This window comes from Nerophis lumbriciformis, linkage group LG09 (assembly GCF_033978685.3).
Source record: "Nerophis lumbriciformis linkage group LG09, RoL_Nlum_v2.1, whole genome shotgun sequence".
Classification (NCBI taxonomy): Eukaryota; Metazoa; Chordata; class Actinopteri; order Syngnathiformes; family Syngnathidae; genus Nerophis; species Nerophis lumbriciformis.
The window spans coordinates 43,273,596-43,296,660 of record NC_084556.2 but is presented as its reverse complement, the minus strand read 5'-3'; the positions used below and the strand labels follow the sequence as shown (position 1 = coordinate 43,296,660).

The window sequence follows — 23,065 nt, the reverse complement described above, 5'->3', positions numbered from 1 at the left end:
ATATACAACATATCTGTAAGTAGATATAGTATCTTAAATGAATAACTAATACTAATAATGACAAACAAATAAAACATATATACATATATATATATATATATATATATATATATATATATATATATATATATATATATATATATATATATATATATATATACATACTGTACACACATATATATATATATATACATACTGTACACACATATATATATATATATATATATATATATATATACACACACACACACACACACACACACACATATATACAAATATTTGTAAGTAGATATAGTATCTTAAATGAATAACTAATACTAATAATGATAAGGCAAATAAAACAAATACAAGTAAAAAAATAAATAAATATACATACAGTATATCTATAAATAAATAAATAAATATATATATATATATATATATATATATATATATATATGTGTGTCTGTGTGTGTGTGTGTGTGTGTGTGTGTGTGTGTGTGTGTGTGTGTGTGTGTGTGTGTGTGTGTGTACATAAAAATAAAAATTAAACCACATTAATTGAATTGAAAGTCATAAGGACTAAACTATTCACGCATGCTGTTTCATCCTGACCTATTGAAGTGAATAAGAGCTGCTACCTCGGCAGCTCTTATATACTGATAGTCAGATCATACAATTTGGTACCTCGTTATGCAAAGGTGGGCAGTTGGGGGGATTCGGGGGCGGCCGAACAGGCACAAAACAACGAGACTGCATCGGCAGGCGATGCTGCATTACTAAAATACTGTAGCTCGTCAGGTTTAAGGTTTTTTCAAAAATATTGGAGCAAGGGTCTCCAATGAATGTAAAACCTATTAGAGCACCCTCTAAGAGAAAATTGTATTTTCTCTAATTTCGGGAGACATAATACTGTATATAGTGCAGCCATGTTTTAAAGGACGGAGGTTGTGAAGATTTCCATAAAAGGAGGATCTTCCTATGGGCAATCGGAGAGGCAAAAGCGATAACATTGTCCTGATTGGCCAAGGTGGGGAGATTGTCAGGGGCTATATGTGGGGGATGGTGTGATGTTTAGATCGAGAATGTCAGAGATAGGATAGATTGCTAATAGTTAACTAATTGGGAACAGGACCAAAACATGTGAGTCAGGTTACAAGGAGCTTGGGAACATCTACCACAAGTTAAAGGTAAAGGTAAAGTACCACTGATAGTCACACACACACACTAGGTGTGGTGAAATTATCCTCTGCATTTGACCCATCCCTTTGTTCCACCCCCTGGGAGGTGAGAGGAGCAGTATGCAGCAGCGGTGGCCACGCTCGGGAATCATTTTGGTTATTTAACCCTCAATTCCAACCCTTGATGCTGAGTGTCAAGCAGGGAGGTAATAGGTCCCATTTCTTTAGAACTCACGACCTTCCGATCTCAGGGCGGACACTCTAACCACGAGGCCACTGAGCAGGCAAGTTTCATCAATTGTAACCGGAAAAATGCTGGAGAGTTTATATTTGCTGTAGTGAAGTTTGTGGAGCATGTTGAATTGGATGAGAGACAGCCTAGCACAGGGGTCACCAACGCGGTGCCCGCGGGCACCAGGTTGCCCGTAAGGACCAGATGAGTCGCCCGCTGGCCTGTTCTAAAAATAGCTCAAACAATCATTAAAAGAAAGAAAGAAAGAAAAATAGCAGCACTTACCAGTGAGCTGCCTCTATTTTTTACATTTTATTTATTTACTAGCAAGCTGGTCTCGCTTTGCTCGACATTTTTAATTCTAAGAGAGACAAAACTCAAATAGTAGTGTATGCGCAGCAGCTATGAAGGTTGAAAGCCTGTTTGGTTCAACGTATCTTTGTGAATCAGTCTTTTCTGACATGAACTTCATCAAGAACAAACACAGAACACGCCTCACTGATGCACATCTGCAAGACTCACTCAGAGTTGCAGTGTCAAGTTACACACCAGAGTACAACACACTAGTTAACAGCATGCAATGCCAGGCTTCCCACTAACTGACAAAGAAACAGATAACGGATTTGGTGTCCAGTTCAAAGTGTGACATGATTTATTTAAAAATTTGAGAGTTGACTTTTGTATTTTACATGAGTTATTATTTGTACAAACATGGTGGAAAGTAATTCATGATTTGTTAAAAAATGTTAGTGGCTAGCTAGTTAAAATGGGATATTGTGATTTCACAAGACTGTCTTAGAAGTGATCATTTGAAAATGTTCAATTTGAAAAATATGCACTTAGAAAAAATATAAAAAATAAAATGTTGCATATTGATATTTATCTGTTTCTTTATATATTTATTGTGAGAAATCATTAAGATGATCAGTGTTTCCACAAAGATAAATATCATTAATTATTAATAATAACATAGAGTTAAAGGTAAATTGAGCAAATTGGCTATTTCTGGCAATTTATTTAAGTGTGTATCAAACTGGTAGCCCTTCGCATTAATCAGTACCCAAGAAGTAGCTCTTGGTTTCAAAAAGGTTGGTGAGCCCTGGCCTAGCGCAACTAGAAGAAGCGTTAACAGCCCTCAGCGTTTTTTTCAGAAGTTCTCAGAAAGGTTAGTTTGTAGTTCTCTTTCCCAATCAGCCTTAATTGTTTGTATCACAGACTTGTTAGTTGTGAACAGGAGCTCATAAAGGAAGGAAACCTGGTCCCTGGGCAGGACTCCCACCTTGAGTGCCAAATCAATGCCACTGGGGCCACGGGCATGAGGAAATGCCAGTGCGTGGGTCTTACCAAAATCACGGAGCTGAAAATACCTGAGCCATTTAAATTAAATACGGAACGTAATTGGTCGAAACTGGCAAAAACATCATCGATGTACAGGTCACCCAGACAGCGAAGGCCATTCTTCTCCAGAGATGCAAATCGTGGGTCAATCTGAGCTGTATAAAAAGGGGATTATTACAAATGGGCGCTTAAGGGAGTGAGAGCCACCGAAAATGCTGTCTAATTTGTGACCACATCTTAAGTGTGCTTATTACCACAGTGTTAGTTGTGAAGCTAGCAGGAGAGAGGGGAAATGTGCCACACACCAGAGATGGGAGAGAAGAAGAGCAGGAGTCAGCTTATAATCGGCACCAACTGCACTGGGGTGAGATAAACCAAAGTGTAATTTTGAGAAAATGAGCTTCCTAATAGTAACTGATGACATTCGGCAGCCCAAACCCGCCCACTGACTTGCCTCCCTGGAGTAGAGTCCTAGTTGTTCTCGCACGCTTACCGGCCCAAATAAAAGAAGAAATAATGCCGTTAATAGATTTGAAATAGGAATTAGAGAGAAACAAAGCGAGACATTGAAATGAATAAAGATATTTTGGTAGCACATTCATTTTTATAGTGTGTACCCTTCTCTGATTTACAGGATCATACATTGGTCATATTCAAAGTCCTCATGTGTCCAGGGACATATTTCCTGAGTTTATAAACATAATATACATTTTCTTTAAACGAAAGAAAATGTTGTGATGCCAAAATATCGACGTAATCATAGTAGTATTGACTAGATACGCTCTTGTACTTGGTATCATTACAGTGGATGGAGGCGAGGATTAGTGATTTAGAAGTAGCTACAACACTGCAGACTGTGAATAGACTTTAGCTGCTAGCTCGCTAGCCATGTCTAAAAGCACCTCTTCCTGAGGGCGTTTCAGTGTTATAGCTTCATCTTTATCGTCAGTTTTTAAACCAAAATGTGTCCGCTCTCCCTATTCTGTCTACACACTGTGTCTGTGTGTAGCGTGATTATGCGCTACCGAACATTCTCGTCTCCTCGTAAACCCAGCAATTTTTAATGACGTGACGACTACGGGGTGGGGTGGTGGACGGGTACTTTTCAGAGGCGGTATAGAACCGAATATGTTTTATTAGTATCGCGGTACTATACTAATACCAGTATACCGGACAACCCTAGTGCACACAGATGCATAGGTGGAGCAGTAAATAAGTTTTATCCAGGAGATGAAGCTGGCACTAAATCCGAAATCCTGCAAGGTGAAAAAAAGGTAAGCTCACTCCACCCTGTCGAAGGCCTTCTCGACGTCGAGGGATATTACAGCCTCAAGTTCAGTAGAAGAAGATTGGGGCATGAATAATCCCAATGAGCCTTCTAACGTTAGAAAGAGAGTGTCTCCCCTGTATAAATCTTGTCTGATCTTCTGAGATTACTGTGGGCAAAATAGACTCCAGCCGACAGGTTAGGATTTTAGCTAAAATTTTCCAATCAACAAAAAGAAGCAAAATTGGGCGCTAGGATGCACAGCTAGTTTTGTCCTTGTCTTTCTTGTGAATGAGAGATATAGAAGCTTGCATGAGTGTGAGTGGCAAGGAGCCCGGTTGGAATGATTGGTTAAACATTTCGAGTAGGAGTGGAGCCAGCAGGTGAGAGAACCGTTTGGAAAAACTCCACAGGATACCCATCAGGGCCCGGTGATTTACCACTGCACTGCATAGTGCAGTGGTATATGTCCACTGCATAGCCGCTTTGATTTCAGGGAGAGTTAAAGGAGCATCTAGCGTCTGACAAGCATTTGGCAAAACTTTTGGTAGGGTTCTGTTATCAAATAAATTACGTAATTGACGTTAGGGGACTCGAAAGTTGGAAGCCAATCTGGCCTTTAGTTGGTGGGCCAGGTGGCGACCTGCCTTGTCGCCATGTTCCTATATAGTACCACAAGAGCAGAGAAGGAGACGCTCAGCTTCTGTAGTAAGAAGAAGGTCAAGCTCCGTTTGGAGTTCTAGCCTCTTCTATGTAGAGTTCAGTTGATTGGGAAACCGACAGCGAGCCATCAAGATCAACTATAGATTTTCTAATTCCCTCTGGCGAGCCTGGCACAGCTTGTTTGCATGAGATGTGTAGGAGATCATTCTACCCCTTGTAAAAGTTTTTTGGGTCTCCCACAGTAATGAGGGCAAGGTTTGATCATTTTATTCGTTTTGCAGAAAAAACTTATCAAATCAGCCACGTATTGGCAAAAGTTTTGTTACGATCCGCTGCACGGATCATAGTTTGTTTATGTTTCTCGTCACATATGTTTTCAGCACATTGATTTTGTTTGTGTTCAGTTGCCATGTCAACTGATTACTTTCACCTGCCTCTGGTTAGTGTTCGGGACGCGCACCTGTTGCCCGGGCACTAATCAGAGGGCTATTTAGTCTTTGTCCTGGCCTCACTCAGTCTGGCTTCGTAGTTTGTTCCCATACAACTGTTAACGACTACTTTGATTCTGCTAGCTTTTCACGCTATGCTATTTGTGCCTGCTAGCTCCCACGCTAGTCCTTTTGTTTTTGCCTTTTGCTATTTGCATGTCTTTTGTTTGATCCCCGTACGATTTATATTTTCAATAAATCATTTTCCTACCTGCAAGCTGTGTCCGAAGCCGTCTGCATCCTTGGGAGAACCACACCCGCATCACTATGCGACCACGTCGTTACAGTAGGAAGCCAGCAAATAATTCTCCCGCACTGGCTAACGAGGAGTGGGACGAAGGTACGTGGGAGGTGTTGCGAGCGATGGAGGCGGAAACTCTTCGCTATTCCCCCTCGGAGCGCCAGGACCTGATATGGGGTCCCAACGGAAAGCTGGTCCCAATCCACTCCGTTTGGCCCGAGGACATCGCCACACCCCCGCAGTACGGGACGCGTCAGCGAAGACGGAAGCCGGCCAGAAGGTCTTCCCCTCGCTGTCAAGACGCGCCGCTCCTGCAAACTCCTCCCCCGGACCGAAGCAAGCTACATGCAGCTCAAACTTCCCCTCCTCAGATGTTTGGCAACCCAATCGACCACTTTGCCAAACATTTCTCCGATTGGGCTGTCAGTCACATGGACAGAATCAACAATGACGTCATTTCATTGGCGCCCCCCGAAGAGGTAACTCCGCCCACTCCTGATGACGTCATTGAGCAAGAATTTTTTTTCCCATCTTCTGCTTCATTCAGTCAGCCACCTCCAAATGACTTGTATTCCAAGATAAAACATTATCAGGACATTTTTGCTAAGTTCAAGTCTAGTCAGTCACATTCTGATTTTCAAACTCCACCTCCAGTGACTTTGGTTCCGCCCCCAGTGACTATTGCTCCGCCCACTGCACATATTTTCTCCCCCTGTTCTCTCACCCAATCTCAAGTGGGGGGTGAGAATAGACAATTTGGACAATTTAAAGAGGAGGAGTATACCCCCCTCCTTACCTCCCCCCACCCACCCTTGAAGACGGTTCCAAACCGCAAAGAGCGCGTCTGGTATCCGCGTCTTGAGGGGGGGGCTAGTACTGGGAACTGTGCTAGTGCGGTGGCACAACTTCGGCGTGCTAAGCCGCAACCTCCTGCACGGCTACCGCCACCAGTTTTTCGGCGTGCTAAGCCGCAACCCCCTGCACGGCCACCGCCACCAGTTTTTCGGCGTGCTAAGCCGCAACCTCCTGCACGGCCACCGCCACCAGTCTTTTGGCGTGCTAAACCGCAACCTCCTGCACGGCCCCCGCCACCAGTCTTTCGGCGTGCTAAGCCGCAACCTCCTGCACGGCCACCGCCACCAGTCCTTCGCCATGCTAAGCCACAACCGCCAGCTAGGCCACCTCCAGCTGCACCTCGGCTAGCACCTGTTCCTGCACCTCGGCTGACACACCAAGCTTCGTCTCCTGTACCTCCACCACGCCAAGCTCCACCATGCCAAGTTCCAAGGCTGGTTCCCACACCAGCGCCGGCTCCAAGGCTGGTTCCCACACCAGCGCCGGCTCCAAGGCTGGTTCCCACACCAGCGCCGGCTCCAAGGCTGGTTCCCACACCAGCGCCGGCTCCACGGTTGGTACCCACACCAGCGCCGGCTCCACGGCTGGTACCCACACCAGCGCCGGCTCCACGGCTGGTACCCACACCAGCGCCAGCTCCAAGGCTGGTTCCCACACCAGCGCCGGCTCCAAGGCTGGTTCCCACACCAGCGCCGGCTCCAAGGCTGGTTCCCACACCAGCGCCGGCTCCACGGCTGGTACCCACACCAGCGCCGGCTCCACGGCTGGTACCCACACCAGCGCCGGCTCCACGGCTGGTACCCACACCAGCGCCGGCTCCACGGCTGGTACCCACACCAGCGCCGGCTCCACGGCTGGTACCAGAACCTGCACCTGCCTCCACGGCGACGACGTCGGCTCCTCCTGCTTCCACGGCGACGTCGGCTCCTCCTGCTTCCACGGCGACGTCGGCTCCTCCTGTTTCCACGGCGACGTCTGCTCTCTCCTCGTCTTCGTCTCAGCGACCTCGAGTGGTCTGGCTGCGCAAGCGGCGCTCTCGGAGGTTTGTTTATGGACGCCAGTGGCGCAAACAGCAGCGACACCCGAGACATAGACTTAGAACTCTGCGGCTGTTGAACTTCTGGCGCCACTCACGCCCACCTTCTCGGCTGCCACGAATGTGGCCTTTCCGTGGTCGCCCGCCTCGCCTGCGGCAGCGGCGTTCCACTCACCGCCGCCACCTGACTCTTCCCCGGTGGATTCGGGGACACGTGGCCTGGCGACCCACCACCAAATCCTCCCTCCACCCTCCCTTGACTCTCGAAATATTTCTTGTTTTTTGGGTTCTAGTTTTATTTAGTGTCAAGGGACATCTGGAATCTGTCCTTTAAGGGGGGGGTACTGTTACGATCCGCTGCACGGATCATAGTTTGTTTATGTTTCTCGTCACATATGTTTTCAGCACATTGATTTTGTTTGTGTTCAGTTGCCATGTCAACTGATTACTTTCACCTGCCTCTGGTTAGTGTTCGGGACGCGCACCTGTTGCCCGGGCACTAATCAGAGGGCTATTTAGTCTTTGTCCTGGCCTCACTCAGTCTGGCTTCGTAGTTTGTTCCCATACAACTGTTAACGACTACTTTGATTCTGCTAGCTTTTCACGCTATGCTATTTGTGCCTGCTAGCTCCCACGCTAGTCCTTTTATTTTTGCCTTTTGCTATTTGCACGTCTTTTGTTTGATCCCCGTACGATTTATATTTTCAATAAATCATTTTCCTACCTGCAAGCTGTGTCCGAAGCCGTCTGCATCCTTGGGAGAACCACACCCGCATCACTATGCGACTACGTCGTTACAAGTTTAATGGATCTAGACCCCAAATTCTGAATTCCTTTGGTTTAAGGTCAAAGCGGAGGTCCAGGATCACAGGAGAATGATCAGACATGGTAATAGGAGAGTATTGGGTGGAAATAATTGACAAAATAAGTGTTTTATCAACCAAAAAATGTGTCTATCCGAGAGAACGTTCGGTGAGCGTGCTAGAAAAAGGACTGTTGTCTGGTAGAAGGGTGCAAAAGCCTCCAAGGATCAACATAACCGTATTGGTTCATAAAGGCCGAAAGGGTCTGTGACATTTTTGGTAATGGGGTGGACCGTGAGCTAGACCTGTCTAGTTTTGGGTCTATGACTCAGTTCATGTCACCCCCCATGTCTCAGAGTATGGAGTTTAAGTTTGGAATGGAGGACAGTAACAGTTTCATAAAATAATGGTCGTCCCAGTTCGGTGCATTGACTGACATCAGCACAACTGGTTTCTGGTATAATGTGCCTGAAATAATCACATAGCGGCCATCTGAGTCTAGGATTGTGCTAATTGGTGTAAAGTGTACATTTTTCCTTTTAAATATGGCTGTGCTTCTTGTTTTCAAACTGAATTTAGAGTGAAAGACCTGACCAATCCACTGCCCGCTCAACTTCTGGTGATCAGCGTTTTGTTAATATGTGTCATAATTTTAGCTCGCAATACTGTAGCATTCAACCCACCAGCATTCAAAGAGACAATCCCCACCGCTTGTCCGCCAGCCGCCCCCCGACTCGTCACACCAGTCATGAGACAGCACAGGTCAATCCAAGGGTGCGAGCAGCGGAACAATGAGAAGCAGCAGGTGCATGAGCAACATACTACAGCGACAACAAAGTTAACATAAATTAAACGTCACAAAAATAAGTCAACAGCGAGGCCCCCGTCCCCACAATCTCGCGGAACTGGCTTTCTCCTCCAGCTTCAACTGTTCCTCCCCAAATAACTTCCCCATAGAAAACACTCCTCCGATCCCACCCAACCCACTTCACCCATATGTAACCAAACAAAAAAATTGTTAAGTTAAAGTTAAAGTACCAATGATTGTCACACACACTAGGTGTGGTGAAATGTGGCCTCTGCATTGACCCATTCCCTTGTTCACCCCCTGGGAGGTGAGGGGAGCAGTGAGCAGCAGCGGTGGCCGCGCCCGGGAATAATTTTTGGTGATTCAACCTCCAATTCCAACCTTTGATGCTGAGTGTCAAGCAGGGAGGGAATGGGTCCCATTTTTATAGTCTTTGGATTTAACTCACGACCTACCGATCTCAGGGTGGGCACTCTAACCACAAGGTACTTCCCTTTCTGCGTGCTCACTCCTTCGGGATTCATCTCAGATCCCGCAACTCGACAGAGAGAATAAATCAAATATGTACAAATTAAACCCACTGAACACAATGTGAAAAATTGTCCAACTAAAATTCAATGTAACAAATCGAGGTTTTAAGACAGCCTGCGCTATATTGTCTTGAATAAATGAAAGAAAAAGAAAAAAGAAAAAACATAATTAAATAGGAATAGGCACAACATTAAATTTGAACAAGTTTAGAATTAGTGCCGTAATTGGTCAAGCTAATTATGGCCAGGCAGTATGCCTCATTAGTTCCAGGCTGCTGAGCAATAAATGTATTCAGCACCAAGTACGGATGAGGTAGAAAGTACCAAATATAAGCACCTCAAAGTTATGGACACTTCAGATAAAGTACCAGCTTATCCGCATTAAGCATGTGGTCTTGTACAATATAAACTGGCCCCACTATGGACTGGACTCTCAAATTATTAACCGTATCCACTCGGCATCTAATAAATTTCCCCCAGAAATGCGACTTACACTCACTCGAGTGCGACGTTATATGTTTTTTCCTTATTATTATACATTTTCGGATTATAAATCGCTCCGGAGTATACGCCACACCGGCCGAAAATGTGACCAATGACCTGATAAATATATATATATATATACATATATATATATATATATATATATATATATATATATATATATATATATATATATGTATATATATATATATATTTATCACGTCATTGGTCTGGTTGTGGTAGAGACAGATGGTTATAGCCCGTGGCCGCGACCCAGGCTGTGGCCTAGCAGCGAGCGCACTATGTACACGATCGAGTTCGGGGAGAGCTTGAAGGGTTTTGTCGCCAAGCAATTCCATGAGAAGTTTAGAGAAAAAGTCTGTGGGTCGAGGTCTCTCAATGGACTCCGGGAGGCCTATTATTCAAATATTATTCCTGGCTTTCCAAGTCCACAGCCTCTGCTGCTAGCCGAGCATTGCTATCGGTCAGGGCAGCACAGTGCTTAAATGCGCTGAATATTAAGTCCGGCATTGTTTTCCAGAGCATCGAGACGTCGTCCGTGGACTTTTACCTTGGTTCTGTATTTTGTCCATGCAAGCCAGACACAAGCTGCACGAGGTAGAGGCTTCTGATTCGGCTTTCTTTAGTTGTTGAGAAGATTTTGACATCTTGTCTTATCGTTTGGAGAACAATTATGTTTATTCCTCAATGTAGCATAGTACGTCTGTTTTGATGTTTTTTACAATAGGGATTTTCAATAATAACTTATATGATTATTAATATAACTTACACAGACTTACAATGATTCAATCATTGGCCAATAGAATCCTGATTTAGATTGTTAAATAAATGTCGGTATTTCCTTCATTTTCTGGTGACAATGAATTGCTTTGATGTTGAATACATTTTACAAATACCTTTGACAATAAATGTATTTTGCTTTTATTTGTTTACTTGTATAACATGAATAAATCTTTACTTTACCTTATACAGTAATACCTTAAGTTATGAGTATAATTGGTTCTGTGACACATCTTGTACCTTAAACACCTTTTTTTATTGCAAAAAGTTGGCCATTGAAATTAATTAAAACCAATGCAGCACAATTTTAACATTTAACATGCATTTCAATTAGAAAAACAAACTTTCTGCATTCTAGACTAGTTGTTAGTTTTAAAGAAGACGTCCAAAGTCCATCTTGGGGACCATTCATAGCCCACAGCTGTTTTTTATTATGAGCTAATAGAATAGAATGGAAATGAAGGTGGACTAAGGTCACAGTGCATGAAATAAGAGGGAACGAGGAAAAACATGGACATTAAAAAAGTTCACCTTCTTGATTTAACGAAGCAAATAGGACTGGCGTGTTTGGTCAGGTCTTTTGTGACTTTGCAGAAGCTGGTAGAAACGATGACAAAGGAAAAATATGCCGTAATTGAAGCTGAAGACGGTCCAATCAAATATAAGTGTCCTCTTTCTTTGACCAGCAGATTAACTTGCACTTGTGTGTCCACAGTGCACTACCAGAAGATTGTTCACAGGGACATCAAACCTTCTAATTTGTTGCTCGGGGATGACGGCCATGTGAAGATTGCAGATTTTGGAGTGAGCAACCAGTTTGAGGGAAGCGATGCCATGCTGTCCAGCACAGCTGGTACTCCTGCCTTCATGGCTCCCGAGACCTTGTCAGACAAGCGCAAGAGCTTCAGTGGGAAGGTAAGTTGGTTTCTCATGATGCTTGATAGACACAGTAGCCTACATTTGATCCACTGCCCTCCTTCACTGTGGCGTCCCCCAGGGATCAGTTCTTGGGCTCATCCTCTTCGCTTTGGATCTTATCCCACTCAGTGTGCTATCAACAGCAAACAAAATAACTCTCATATCATTTTGATGCAAATTATTTCCAAATATGCGCATATATATATATATATATATATATATATATATATATATATATATATATATATATATATATATATATATATATATATATATGTATATATATATATATATATATATATATATATATTATATGTAAATGTGTATATATATGTGTGTGTATATATGTATATGTTTATGTATATGTCCATATATATATATATATATGTATATATATGTGTATATATGTATATATATGTACATGTGTCTATATGTGTGTGTATATATATATATATATATATATATATATATATATATATATATATATATATATATATATATATATATATATATATATATATATATATATATATGTATTCATACATATATATTCCTCGCGCACTAATTGACTTAAAGAGCGCACTTGCTGCATGTCACTATATCGATGGTAAAATGCATTTTTAGACAATATGATTTGCCTGAGTGGCTAGGAGAAGGTAGAAAATGGACTAGTAAGGACAAAAAAAAAACAAAAAAAACAATTAAAAAAAAAAGTTAAAAGTTTTTTTTAACTTGGGACTTCCCGCCGGCCGGATTTTGGACGCTGGGGGGGTCATACCCGGCCCGCGGGCCGTAGTTTGGGGACCCCTGATCTATCACATATTTACAAATTTTTAAGAACAACAAGTTATTTTCTATTCATCTATCATTACTTTAAACAGCATTACCAAGCTGAATATATACCTGAACTTCTACTGATGATATGCAATGGCATCTATTTGTAATCTTCTCCAACACACAAAGGTGTATATGACATGTTGTTATGTTTCTACAGGCGCTGGATGTTTGGGCCATGGGAGTCACTCTCTACTGTTTTGTCTTTGGAAAGGCAAGTTTACATCTTTTTCCCAGCAGTCAACACTCCACTGACCACTTGAATGTGTCGCTTGAGTATACATGTACACTAGAAATGTATTGGTATAGTATCAATGTGCAGTATACATATGTAGTATAATATTAATGTGTGGTACAAATGTATAGTATAGCAAGTTAGTATATTAGCTTATCCTATCATTACATTACGATAGCGCGCACAAATATCCATGAAAACACTCTTACAGACATCACACATGGGACAGTTTAGTCAATAAGAACTTACAAATATCGCTTGGAGTGAAGAATGAATCCTTTCGAGTAAAAACGCTATGGGCAACAAGTAAATGGAACGGCAATTGTAATTCCAGTTGAAAGCTAAGTCTAAACAGAAGAGCAGCACTGTAGCACCTGCAGTGAGCAAACCCGTCCAAAAGATGGCACCCTAGCACAAACAATACCACACCTATTAATTGTATTTGCTTGTTTTTGTTGTTTTTTTCAATCAATTTTCTTTATGGCCATCAGCGAAGAAAAATGCATGAATTAGGCGCACCGATTTATAAACTGCAGGGTTCAATGCATAAGAAAAAAATTGTGGATTATAGTCCGGAATTTACAGTACAAAAATACCAGTACGAACAGTAATGCACCATTGAAAAACAGTGCAAGCTATTGGGACAGATTCTAAACTGTTTTTAACTGTTCATCCAGCTCATGTGTGACTGAAATATCTTCCCTGATGGCAGCAGGTTGAACAAGTGCTGCCGAGGAAGAGAGCTGTCTGTCAGGATTTCAGGCAGCATGAGCGAGCAATGTCCTCTCGGGAGGGCAGAGGGCGGCCTATAGTCTACTCCGCTGTCCTAAGGCTCTTCCTTTCTGCAGTAGAGCAGGCAGCAAACCACACAGTTACGCAGTACATCATGGCTCTATGGTGGCTCGATAAAAAGATACCTGCAGTTTCCCCTCAAGATTTTGACCACTGATTTGTGATCACAGCCACAGGAGAGTCACCTGGCATCTTCGATCTGATATTGGTCAGTTGAGAGGTACAGATACGCTGAAATAAGGCGAGTTGTAAGAGCCGTTAGCCTCAAGCCAACGGCGCCTTGTCGCAGTTCAAAGCGGTTGCCTAGCAACCAAAAGCTACGGCGAGTTTACAGCTGTTTTAAAGTGATTCCGACGTCGCAGAGTGATATAAGTTGACGGGCTGACACCTCAAATTGATCTCTGAACGGTGCAATGTACGAAATTGTTGAAAAAACAAGTTAAAAGTACCGCAAGTTGCTAAAGAAGTAACTTCCGTTAAGACATAAGAGGCACTGACGTCAGCGACTGCCGCGATGCGAAAAGCTAAAGGAAAGACTGAAATCCCGAAACATTCGGGGTCAGCTGACACAGAACACAAATGGGAACAAGATTTGAGGCTGGATACAGGACATAATGGGAATCAAGAAGAGATACTACATAAACTATTCCATGAATGTAAAGAAGAAATGAAAGAGGAATGGAAATACATGATGCAGGGATGGAAAGAAGAAATGAAAGAAGAACACAAACAAGATGTGAAAAGTCTGCAGCAAAATATAGAAAGTCTGCAATCTCACAAAAACATCAGAAATAATGAAGCCACTGAAATGTGCAAACAAATGAAGATCCTTCAAGAAGACAACAACATGCTGAGGAAAATCATAGATGAAATGGATCAGGATAAACGGATGAATGATATCATCGTGACAGGGCACCGAATTAAACCAAGATCCTATGCGAAAGCTGTGAATAATGAAGGTGAACCAGATGAAATGGATATGGTCTCAGCAGAACAGCAAGTGGTCAACTTTCTGCAATCAAAAGAAATTGAAATTGACATTAATACCATCGAAACATGCATCCCACTGAACGGAAGAAACAACAACGCCACTCCAGTCGTGCTCGTGAAACTTGTAAACAGAAAATCTAAAATGGCATTGCTGAGACAGGGAAAGAAGCTGAAGGGAACAAATGTGTACATGAATGAGCATCTCACAAAACGTAATGCTGGAATCGCCAAGAAAGCACGCGACTTGAAAAAGCAGGGAAAAATCCAGGGAACTTGGAGCGCCAACTGTAAAATCTACATCAAGCTGAATGGAGGTCCAGAAGCAAGAGTACTTGCTGTCCATGACATCAAGGACCTGGACAATTTTTAAAGTTTACACAGCTTCCACAACAACGATGATAATGGACTCTGACAGAAAACAAGCACCTAAATTTAGCATCAACACTACTATGTTCCAAGGAACGACTAAACAAGAGGACCTAGATTCAGGATTGCATCCACCTACACTTATAGAGATTATTGAAACAACATCAAAGATTGTTGAACAAGAAAATATGGAACTAAAAAATGTTTGCAACAAAGATCACAAAAACCAGGATTTGGAAAATGATATAGATCCAGATACAAATTTTTTCTCCCACTTCAGTAATAATTGTTTTTATTATACGGATGATCAATATAACAGCAACATTAAATGTGATAACAAATTGTCAATTATTCATTTTAATAGCAGAAGCTTGTATGCAAACTACAACAATATTAAGAACTTTTTGGAACACATCAACGAACCCTTCAAAGTGATTGCTGTCACGGAAACATGGATTGATGATAAAAAAGGAATAGATTTTGATCTGGAAGGATATGAACTAAACTACATCAACAGAACCAACAAAAATGGAGGAGGAGTAGCTGTGTACGTGATGAAGAACCTGAACTACAAAGTGGTAAAAAACATGTCATTTGCTATAGATAATATCTTAGAATGTATAACAATTGAAATATGTCAGGCAAAAAGCAAAAACATATTCATCAGTTGTATATATAAATCACCTAAGTCAAGTATAGAAACATTTGAAGAATGGATCAAGGCTACTTACATGGACAATGGGCAAAGAATAATTTTCTTATGTGGTGACTTTAATATTGACTTATTGAACCCTAACAAGCAAAAGTCTATTGATGACTTCATTGATACAATGTACAGCATCAGTTTATATCCTAAAATCACAAAGCCAAGCAGAATTACAGGACACTGTGCCACGCTTATTGATAATATTTTTACCAATGATTTTGATAATAACACTACAAGTGGTCTACTTATAACCGATGTTAGTGATCATCTGCCAGTTTTTACAATATATGATGGAAACTACAAGAAGAACATGGAAGACAAAAGGACATTTCGAAGACTGCACAGAGAAGAGGATGACTGCTTTCAAAATTGAGCTACAAAAGCAAGATTGGGACAATGTGTACAAAGAAAATGAGGTTGATGAAGCATATGAACATTTCTTAAACAAGTTCATAATACTTTATAACAAACATTGTCCATGGATACAACTCAGTAATAAGCAGAGAAAGAATAATCAACCATGGATGACAAAAGGATTAAAAAATGCTTGTAAGAAGAAAAATACACTATATAGGAAATTTATAGCACAAAGAACTACAGAGGCAGAAATTAAGTACAAAAAGTATAAAAACAAGTTAACATACATACTACGATTATGTAGAAAAGAATATTACAGTGAATTATTGGACAGGAACAAAACTAATATGAGAGCAACATGGGGCATCCTCAATAGCATTATTAAAAATGGCACTAAGAGGGACTACCCTCAATACTTCTTAGACGGAAATAAAAAAAATGACAACATAAAGGAAGTAGTTAAAAGCTTCAATAATTATTTTGTAAATATTGGACCAAAATTGGAAGAAAGGATTCCAGACCCAGTTTCAATTGAGGACTATAATGATACCATAGAGCGAAATCCCAACTCCATGTTCCTCAGTAATGTGACACAGGAGGAAATAGTTACAATCGTAAAAAAATGTAAATCTAAGACTGCAACTGATTGTAACGGAATTGATATGGAAAAGATAAAAAAGGTTATTGAAGAGATCTCAGGACCATTAATGTATATTAGTAACCTATCATTTCAAACAGGTACATTTCCAAACAAAATGAAAATAGCTAAAGTTGCACCAATTTACAAGACTGGCGACAAACATCAATTTACAAATTATAGACCTGTTTCCTTACTTCCACAATTTTCTAAAATCATTGAAAAACTGTTCAATAACAGATTAGAGAGTTTCATAAATAAAAATAGAATACTCGAAGAAAATCAATATGGATACAGAGCTAATGTTTCAACTTCGATGGCTTTAATTGAAATAACAGAAGAAATTACCAATGCTATAGATAATAAAAAATGTGCGGCAGCAGTTTTTATGGATCTAACTAAAGCATTTGACACAATTAATCACAATATTTTAATCAAAAAACTAGAACGATATGGCATCAGAGGGTTAGTCTTAAACTGGATAAGAAGTTATCTAATGAACAGGAAACAATACGTGAAGCTAGGCGAACACACGTCTACAACGCTAAATATATCCTGTGGTGTACCTCAGGGATCAATACTAGGACCTAAATTATTCAATCTCTACATAAATGACATTTGTAAAGTTACAAAAGATTTAAAGTTAGTATTATTTGCGGATGATACGACAGTGTTTTGTTCAGGAGAGAACACACAGAAGATACTACAAATAATAACAGAAGAAATTAACAAATTAAAAAGATGGTTTGACAAAAACAGACTATCGTTGAATCTCAGTAAAACTAAAATAATGCTATTTGGTAACAGTAGAAGAGAAAGTCAAACACAAATACAAATAGAAGGAATAGAAATTGAAAGAGTAAATGAAACCAAATTTCTTGGTATAATGATTGATGATAAATTGAACTGGAAATCTCACGTAAAAAATATACAACATAAAGTAGCAAGAAACACGTCAATAATGAATAAAGCAAAACATGTTCTAGACAAAAAATCACTTCATATTCTCTACTGCTCACTAGTGTTACCATATCTGAGTTACTGTGTAGAAATATGGGGAAATAACTACAAAAGTACACTTCATTCATTAACGGTGTTACAAAAAAGATCAGTTACAATAATACATAATGTTGGATATAGAAAACACACAAATCCTTTATTTATTGAATCAAAGATACTGAAATTCTACGACATAGTGAATTTGCAAACAGCAAAAATTATACACAAAGCAAACTATAACCTGCTACCCAAGAATATACAACAATTCTTCTCAAAAAAAAGAGGAGAAATATAATCTTAGAGAGAAATGTAATTTAAAACATTTGTATGCACGTACAACACTTAAGACCTTCAGTGTATCAGTATTTGGAATTAAATTATGGAATGGATTAAGCAAAGCAATCAAACACTGTACTAATATGATCCACTTCAAGAAACTCTTCAAACTTAAAGTGTTTACAAAGTATAAAGAAGAAGAACCATGATAAACATTCTGAATTTATTTAACTCATCCATTCTTTCATTCTTTCACTCACAAAATAATCTTACTTATCTCAACATATCAGAATCAGAATCAGAATCAGCTTTATTGTCATTACGCAAGGTAACGAGATTGAGGCCATTCCATACAGTGCGATGTGTGCATGCTAGAAAAACAATGTGCAAATATATAGAAATATAAAAAATGTAGAAGTGCAATGAATATGGTGTGAAATGAATATGTACATGAAAAAACAAAACAAAAACAGGGTGGTTGGTGGAATAGGTTATTGCACCGAAGAGAAGGCAGTTATGAGGGACAATGGGGCAGTCCGTTCAGGATGGTTATGGCCCTGGGGAAGAAGCTGTTCTTTAGCCTGTTTGTTTTGGTTTTAATGCACCTGTAGCGCTTCCCAGAGGGCAGCAGGTGGAACAGGTAAGAGCCAGGGTGGGTGCTGTCCTTGATGATGGCACTGGCTCTGTTGAGGCAGAGGGAGGTGTAGATGTCCGTCAGAGAGGGGAGAGGGCGGCCGATGATCTTCTGAGCCGTCTTGACCACTCTTTGCAGCCTCTCCCTGTCTGCTGCAGTGCAGCTGCCGTACCATACCATAATACAGTAGGTCAGCAGGCTCTCGATGGACGAGCGGTAGAAGGTCAGCAGCAGGTCAGGCTTCAGGTTGTACTTCCCGAGGACTCTAAGGAAGTGTAGCCGCTGCTGAGCCTTCTTGATGATTGATGTGGTGTTGACTGTCCAGGAGAAGTCATTAGAGATGTGGACTCCAAGGTACCTGAAGGTGTGGACCCTCTCTACACGCTCGCCGTTGATGTAGAGGGGGGCAGCCTCCTGAAGTCGACGATGTTTCTCTGGTCTTGCTGGTGTTGAGAGCGAGGTTGTTCTCCGAAGACCAGGCCGTCAGCTTCAGGACCTCCTCTCTGTAGGCAGCCTTGTCACCCCTGGAGATGAGCCCGACCACTGTGGTATCGTCGGCGAACTTGACGGTAAGGTTGTCACTGTGGGCCGGACTGCAGTCATGAGTGTAAAGGCAGTAGAGGAGGAGGCTCAGCACACAGCCCTGTGGGGAGCCGATGCTCAGCGTGCGGGAGGATGAGAGGTGCGGGCCAAGTCTCACATTCTGGGGTCGGTCCGTTAGGAAGTCCCTTATCCAGGCGTTTGTGAGAGGGGGGAGGCCAAGAGTGTCCAGTTTATTGCAGAGTCTGTCCGGGATTATTGTATTGAAGGCAGAGCTATAGTCCACAGAGAGCATCCGGACGTAGCTCTGCTGCTGCTCCAGGTGGTTCAGAGCAGAGTGGAGAGCAACAGCGATGGCGTCCTCTGTGGACCTGTTCGCCCGGTATGCGAACTGGTGGGGGTCGAAGTCTGGAGGGATATGGTCCTTGATGTGCTGGAGAACAAGTCGCTCGAAGCACTTCATGATTACCGGAGTGAGGGCCACTGGTCGGTAATCATTCAGGCTGGTGATGGGAGACTTCTTCGGCACCGGGATTATTGTAGATGACTTCAGGCAGGATGGGATGACTGCCTGAGCCAGGGAGAGGTTGAAGATCCTGGTGAGGGGGGGAGCGAGCTGGTGGGCGCACGTCCTGAGCACCTTTCCAGGTACTCCGTCTGGTCCGGTAGCCTTCCTGGGGTTCACAGCCAGGAGCACTCGTCTGACACTGTGCTCCTGTACAGTGAGTGGAGTGGCGCCGGAGCCCGGTGGGGGCGGGGGCAGGGCTGGAGCAGATGAGTGTCGCTGGGGGGTTTCGAAACGGGCAAAGAAACAGTTAAGCTCCTCTGCCAGTGGATCCGCAGTTGTCATATTGCAGCCTCTGAAGTTCGTGATGTCATGAATGCCCCGCCACACCTCCCGTGAGTTTTTGCTGGACAGATGGGACTCTATGCACCTCCTGTGGTCCGCCTTTGCTTTTTTAATCCCTCTCTTCAGGTCGGCTCTAGCAACACTGTACAGTGCCCTGTCCCCTGACCTGAAGGCTGCGTCACGGGCCCTGAGGAGTGTGCGGACCTGGCTGGTCATCCAGGGTTTCTTGTTGGGGTAAACCCGGATGGTTTTTTCCACAGTCACATTCCCGATGCAGAACTTTATGTAGTCCAGCACCGTTCCTGTGGCTGTCTCCAGCTCCTGTTGTTGGAAGAGGTCCCAGTCTGTGTGTTGGAAGCAGTCCTGAAGTTTGGGGAGTGCATCGTCAGGCCAGGTCATAACAGTCTTTGTGATAGGCCTGGCCTGGCGTCTGATGGGGGTGTAGGTAGGAGAGAGCAGGAGGGAAAGATGATCTGACTGTCCAAGCTGGGGGAGGGGTGTAGCTCTGTACGCGTGCTTTATGTTGGTATACACGTGGTCCAGGGTGTTCTTGCCCCTTGTAGAACACTTCACGTGCTGGTAGAACTTAGGGAGTACAGTCTTCAGTTGGCCTTATTAAAATCCCCTGCTATGATATGAACACCGTCGGGGTGGGCCCGCTGCTGTTCGTTGACGGTGTTCAGCAGAAGAGAGAGCGCTGTGTTTACTTTGGCGTCCGGTGGAATATACACAGCCGTGATGATAACAACAGACAGCTCTCTCGGGAGAAAAAAAGGCCGACATCTAACAGACATGTACTCCACGTCCGGGCAACAGTGCTGTTCAGTGATTGTCCCGTTGTTGCACCAGTTCTCATGCACGTAGATACAGAGCCCCCCTCCTCTGCTCTTACCGGAGTCCTTAGTTTTGTCCCGGCGGAGCAGAGTGCGTCCGGCTAGCTGCATGCTAGCATCGGGTATTTCCGGGTGAAGCCAGGTTTCGGTGATAATCATAGCACAACAGTCCCGAACATAGCGGTTTCCAGCAAGTTGTAACTCCAGGTCGTCCATCTTCTGTACAAGGGATCTGGCATTAGAGAGGAACAGGCTCGGTAGAGGTGGCTTGTGGGGTTGTTTCCTAAGCCTGAGCAAGACGCCGGACCTGCGGCCACGCTTCTGCTTCCTCTCCCTCCTCCGTCCACGCCGTCTCCCAGACCCGACAACAAACCACGGAGAGCCCTGTGCTGTCGCTATGTCATCTGGGATGTTGTGCTCGTGGTGAAAGTCGCTCGAAACAGATATCTGGTGCGAGTTATCGATATCCAAGAGTGACTGGCGGGTGTACCGGGTGTTTGCAGTACAGGTGGTGCACAAAAGGAAAAAATCATGAAGAAAAGAAGGAAGAAAGAGCACTGAAATGGAGAGCTGTAAGCCGCTGCGTCTGTGCGCGCCGCCATCTTGGAAAAAAAAAAAAAAAAAAAGAAATATGAAATGTAACTTACTTCACCAATTATTATTTATTTACTTATTTTTATTGTGATTACTTATGGAGTATATTGTGAATAAATTGAGAACAGGAAGTGAACAAAAGTTTTAGCAACTGTTATGTAAAAGAAAAGGGGTAGGATTAAATAAGCTCTGCTTCTTCCTACTCATTTTCGAACATGTTGAAAAGAGAAACTGGAGATTGTGATGTATCATGTTGTATGATTGCATGTTCGAAATAAACTCAAACTCAAACTCAAACTCAAGTTGGTTCCTCTGCAGCACACAAATGTCTGCTGTCTTTGCTGTGCCTCTGCTGTGTCTTTTTGACTAGTGCTGACGTACTGGCAGTTCATGTGAGGTTCTCCGAGATGTAAGTTCTCAGGAACTTAAAGGATGTCACAGTCTCCACAAATGCTCCATACTACAAGTGGTGCATTTGACCCTCTTTGTCTCCTAAAATCAATTACCATCTCCTTGGTCTTTGTGGTGTTCAGCCTCAAGTTGTTTTTGGTGCATCACACTGCCAGCTCCCGTATTCTGTGTAGGCTGTTTCATCACCCCCGTGAACAGACTCACCACTGTGGTGTCGTCGGCGAACTTGATGATTGTGTTCTAGGAATGAACGGGACACAGTCATACGGATATTGGGCATACAGGAGGGGGCTCAACACGCAGCCCTGAGGGGAGCCAGTGCTGAGTGACAGTGTGGAGAAACATAGTTGACCAACCTTAACAACCTGAGGTTGGTTGGTCAGAAAGTATTTTATCCAGGAGCAGATGATATATTGAAAAACAAGTATTTCAAAACACTTGATAACCACAAACCTCAGTACCACTGGTCTTTAGTTATTTAAGTATTTTATGGCTGTCCTCTTGGGGACTAGGATGACAGTGGCTGACCTAAGACAGGGCAGGACTTGGGCTTGTGCCAGGGATAAATTGAATATCCCTGTCAGTACTCCCGCCAGCTGGTCTACACAGTCCCTGAGCACTTTTACCAGTATGCCATCCAGCCCAGCCACTTTACGCAGGTTTATAGCCTTCAATGCCCACTTCACCTGGTGTTCTTGAAGGACGAGCGGTTGTGGTCTAAAGGGTAGGGGGGGCATTTGGGTTTGGCTTGTCTTGATGATTCGAAACGGGCAAAGAAGTAATTGAGTTCCTCTGCTAGCGAGTCTTCCTTGTTGTTAGATGCCTTCTCACACCCGTCGTGAGTCTTTGTTGTCAAGGTGCGCCTCTACTTTCTTCCTATACTTGATGTCCCTCCTGAGGTCAGATCGAGCCCTGCTGTATTGCTCTCTGTCCCTTGAGTGGAAGGCAGAGTTTCAGGCCCTTAAAAGCGCCTCCTTCTCTGAGGTCATCCGCGGATTTTGGTTCAGATAAACCCGGCTTTGTTTATCTACAGTGACAGTGTCTGTACAGTGTCTAATATAAGACAGCATATGTCCGCTCTTGTCGCTCCAGATAGATGAACACTGATCATGCCGTGGTCTGGAAACAGTCCTAAGCTGGAATGTTTGTTCCTCTTCTGGGGGATGAAGTAGGCAGAAACAAGGAGCAGGGAGAGGTGGTCATACTTATTCAGGTGGGGGAGAGGCGCTGTCTTGTCGGATCGCTTCAGATTACAGTAAACCCGGTCCAAAGTATTCTCACCTCAAGTCGGCCACAACAACGGCTCCTTCTGGTTGGGCTTGAATCTGCATGTTGATTGTGGTAGCATCATAGTGCATTAAAGAGTGTTGAAGCATAGCGTCCATTGA

At 42.9% G+C, this 23,065-nt stretch overlaps 1 protein-coding gene and 1 long non-coding RNA gene across 5 annotated transcripts in view; one reads left to right on the top strand and one right to left on the bottom strand.

Annotated features, from left to right (window-relative positions):
- The window catches only part of camkk1a (calcium/calmodulin-dependent protein kinase kinase 1, alpha a), a 179,688-nt gene that overhangs the window by 117,830 nt on the left and 38,793 nt on the right, over positions 1 to 23,065 (top strand). For all 4 annotated transcript variants that reach the window (XR_009815477.1, XR_009815478.2, XM_061963124.1 and 1 more), the window contains exons 10-11: positions 11,421 to 11,620; positions 12,618 to 12,671. Coding sequence is in view for 2 of the 4 variants with exons in the window: in XM_061963124.1 (XP_061819108.1) it covers positions 11,421 to 11,620; positions 12,618 to 12,671 (254 nt within the window). In the remaining 2 variants the exon portion in view is untranslated. The remainder of the gene's footprint in view (positions 1 to 11,420; positions 11,621 to 12,617; positions 12,672 to 23,065) is intronic.
- Positions 11,112 to 13,917, bottom strand: LOC140679034 (uncharacterized). The gene is made up of 3 exons (XR_012050611.1): positions 13,610 to 13,917; positions 11,664 to 11,756; positions 11,112 to 11,586 (listed from the first exon to the last, which is right to left on the bottom strand). It is a non-coding gene; the product is annotated as an uncharacterized lncRNA (long non-coding RNA).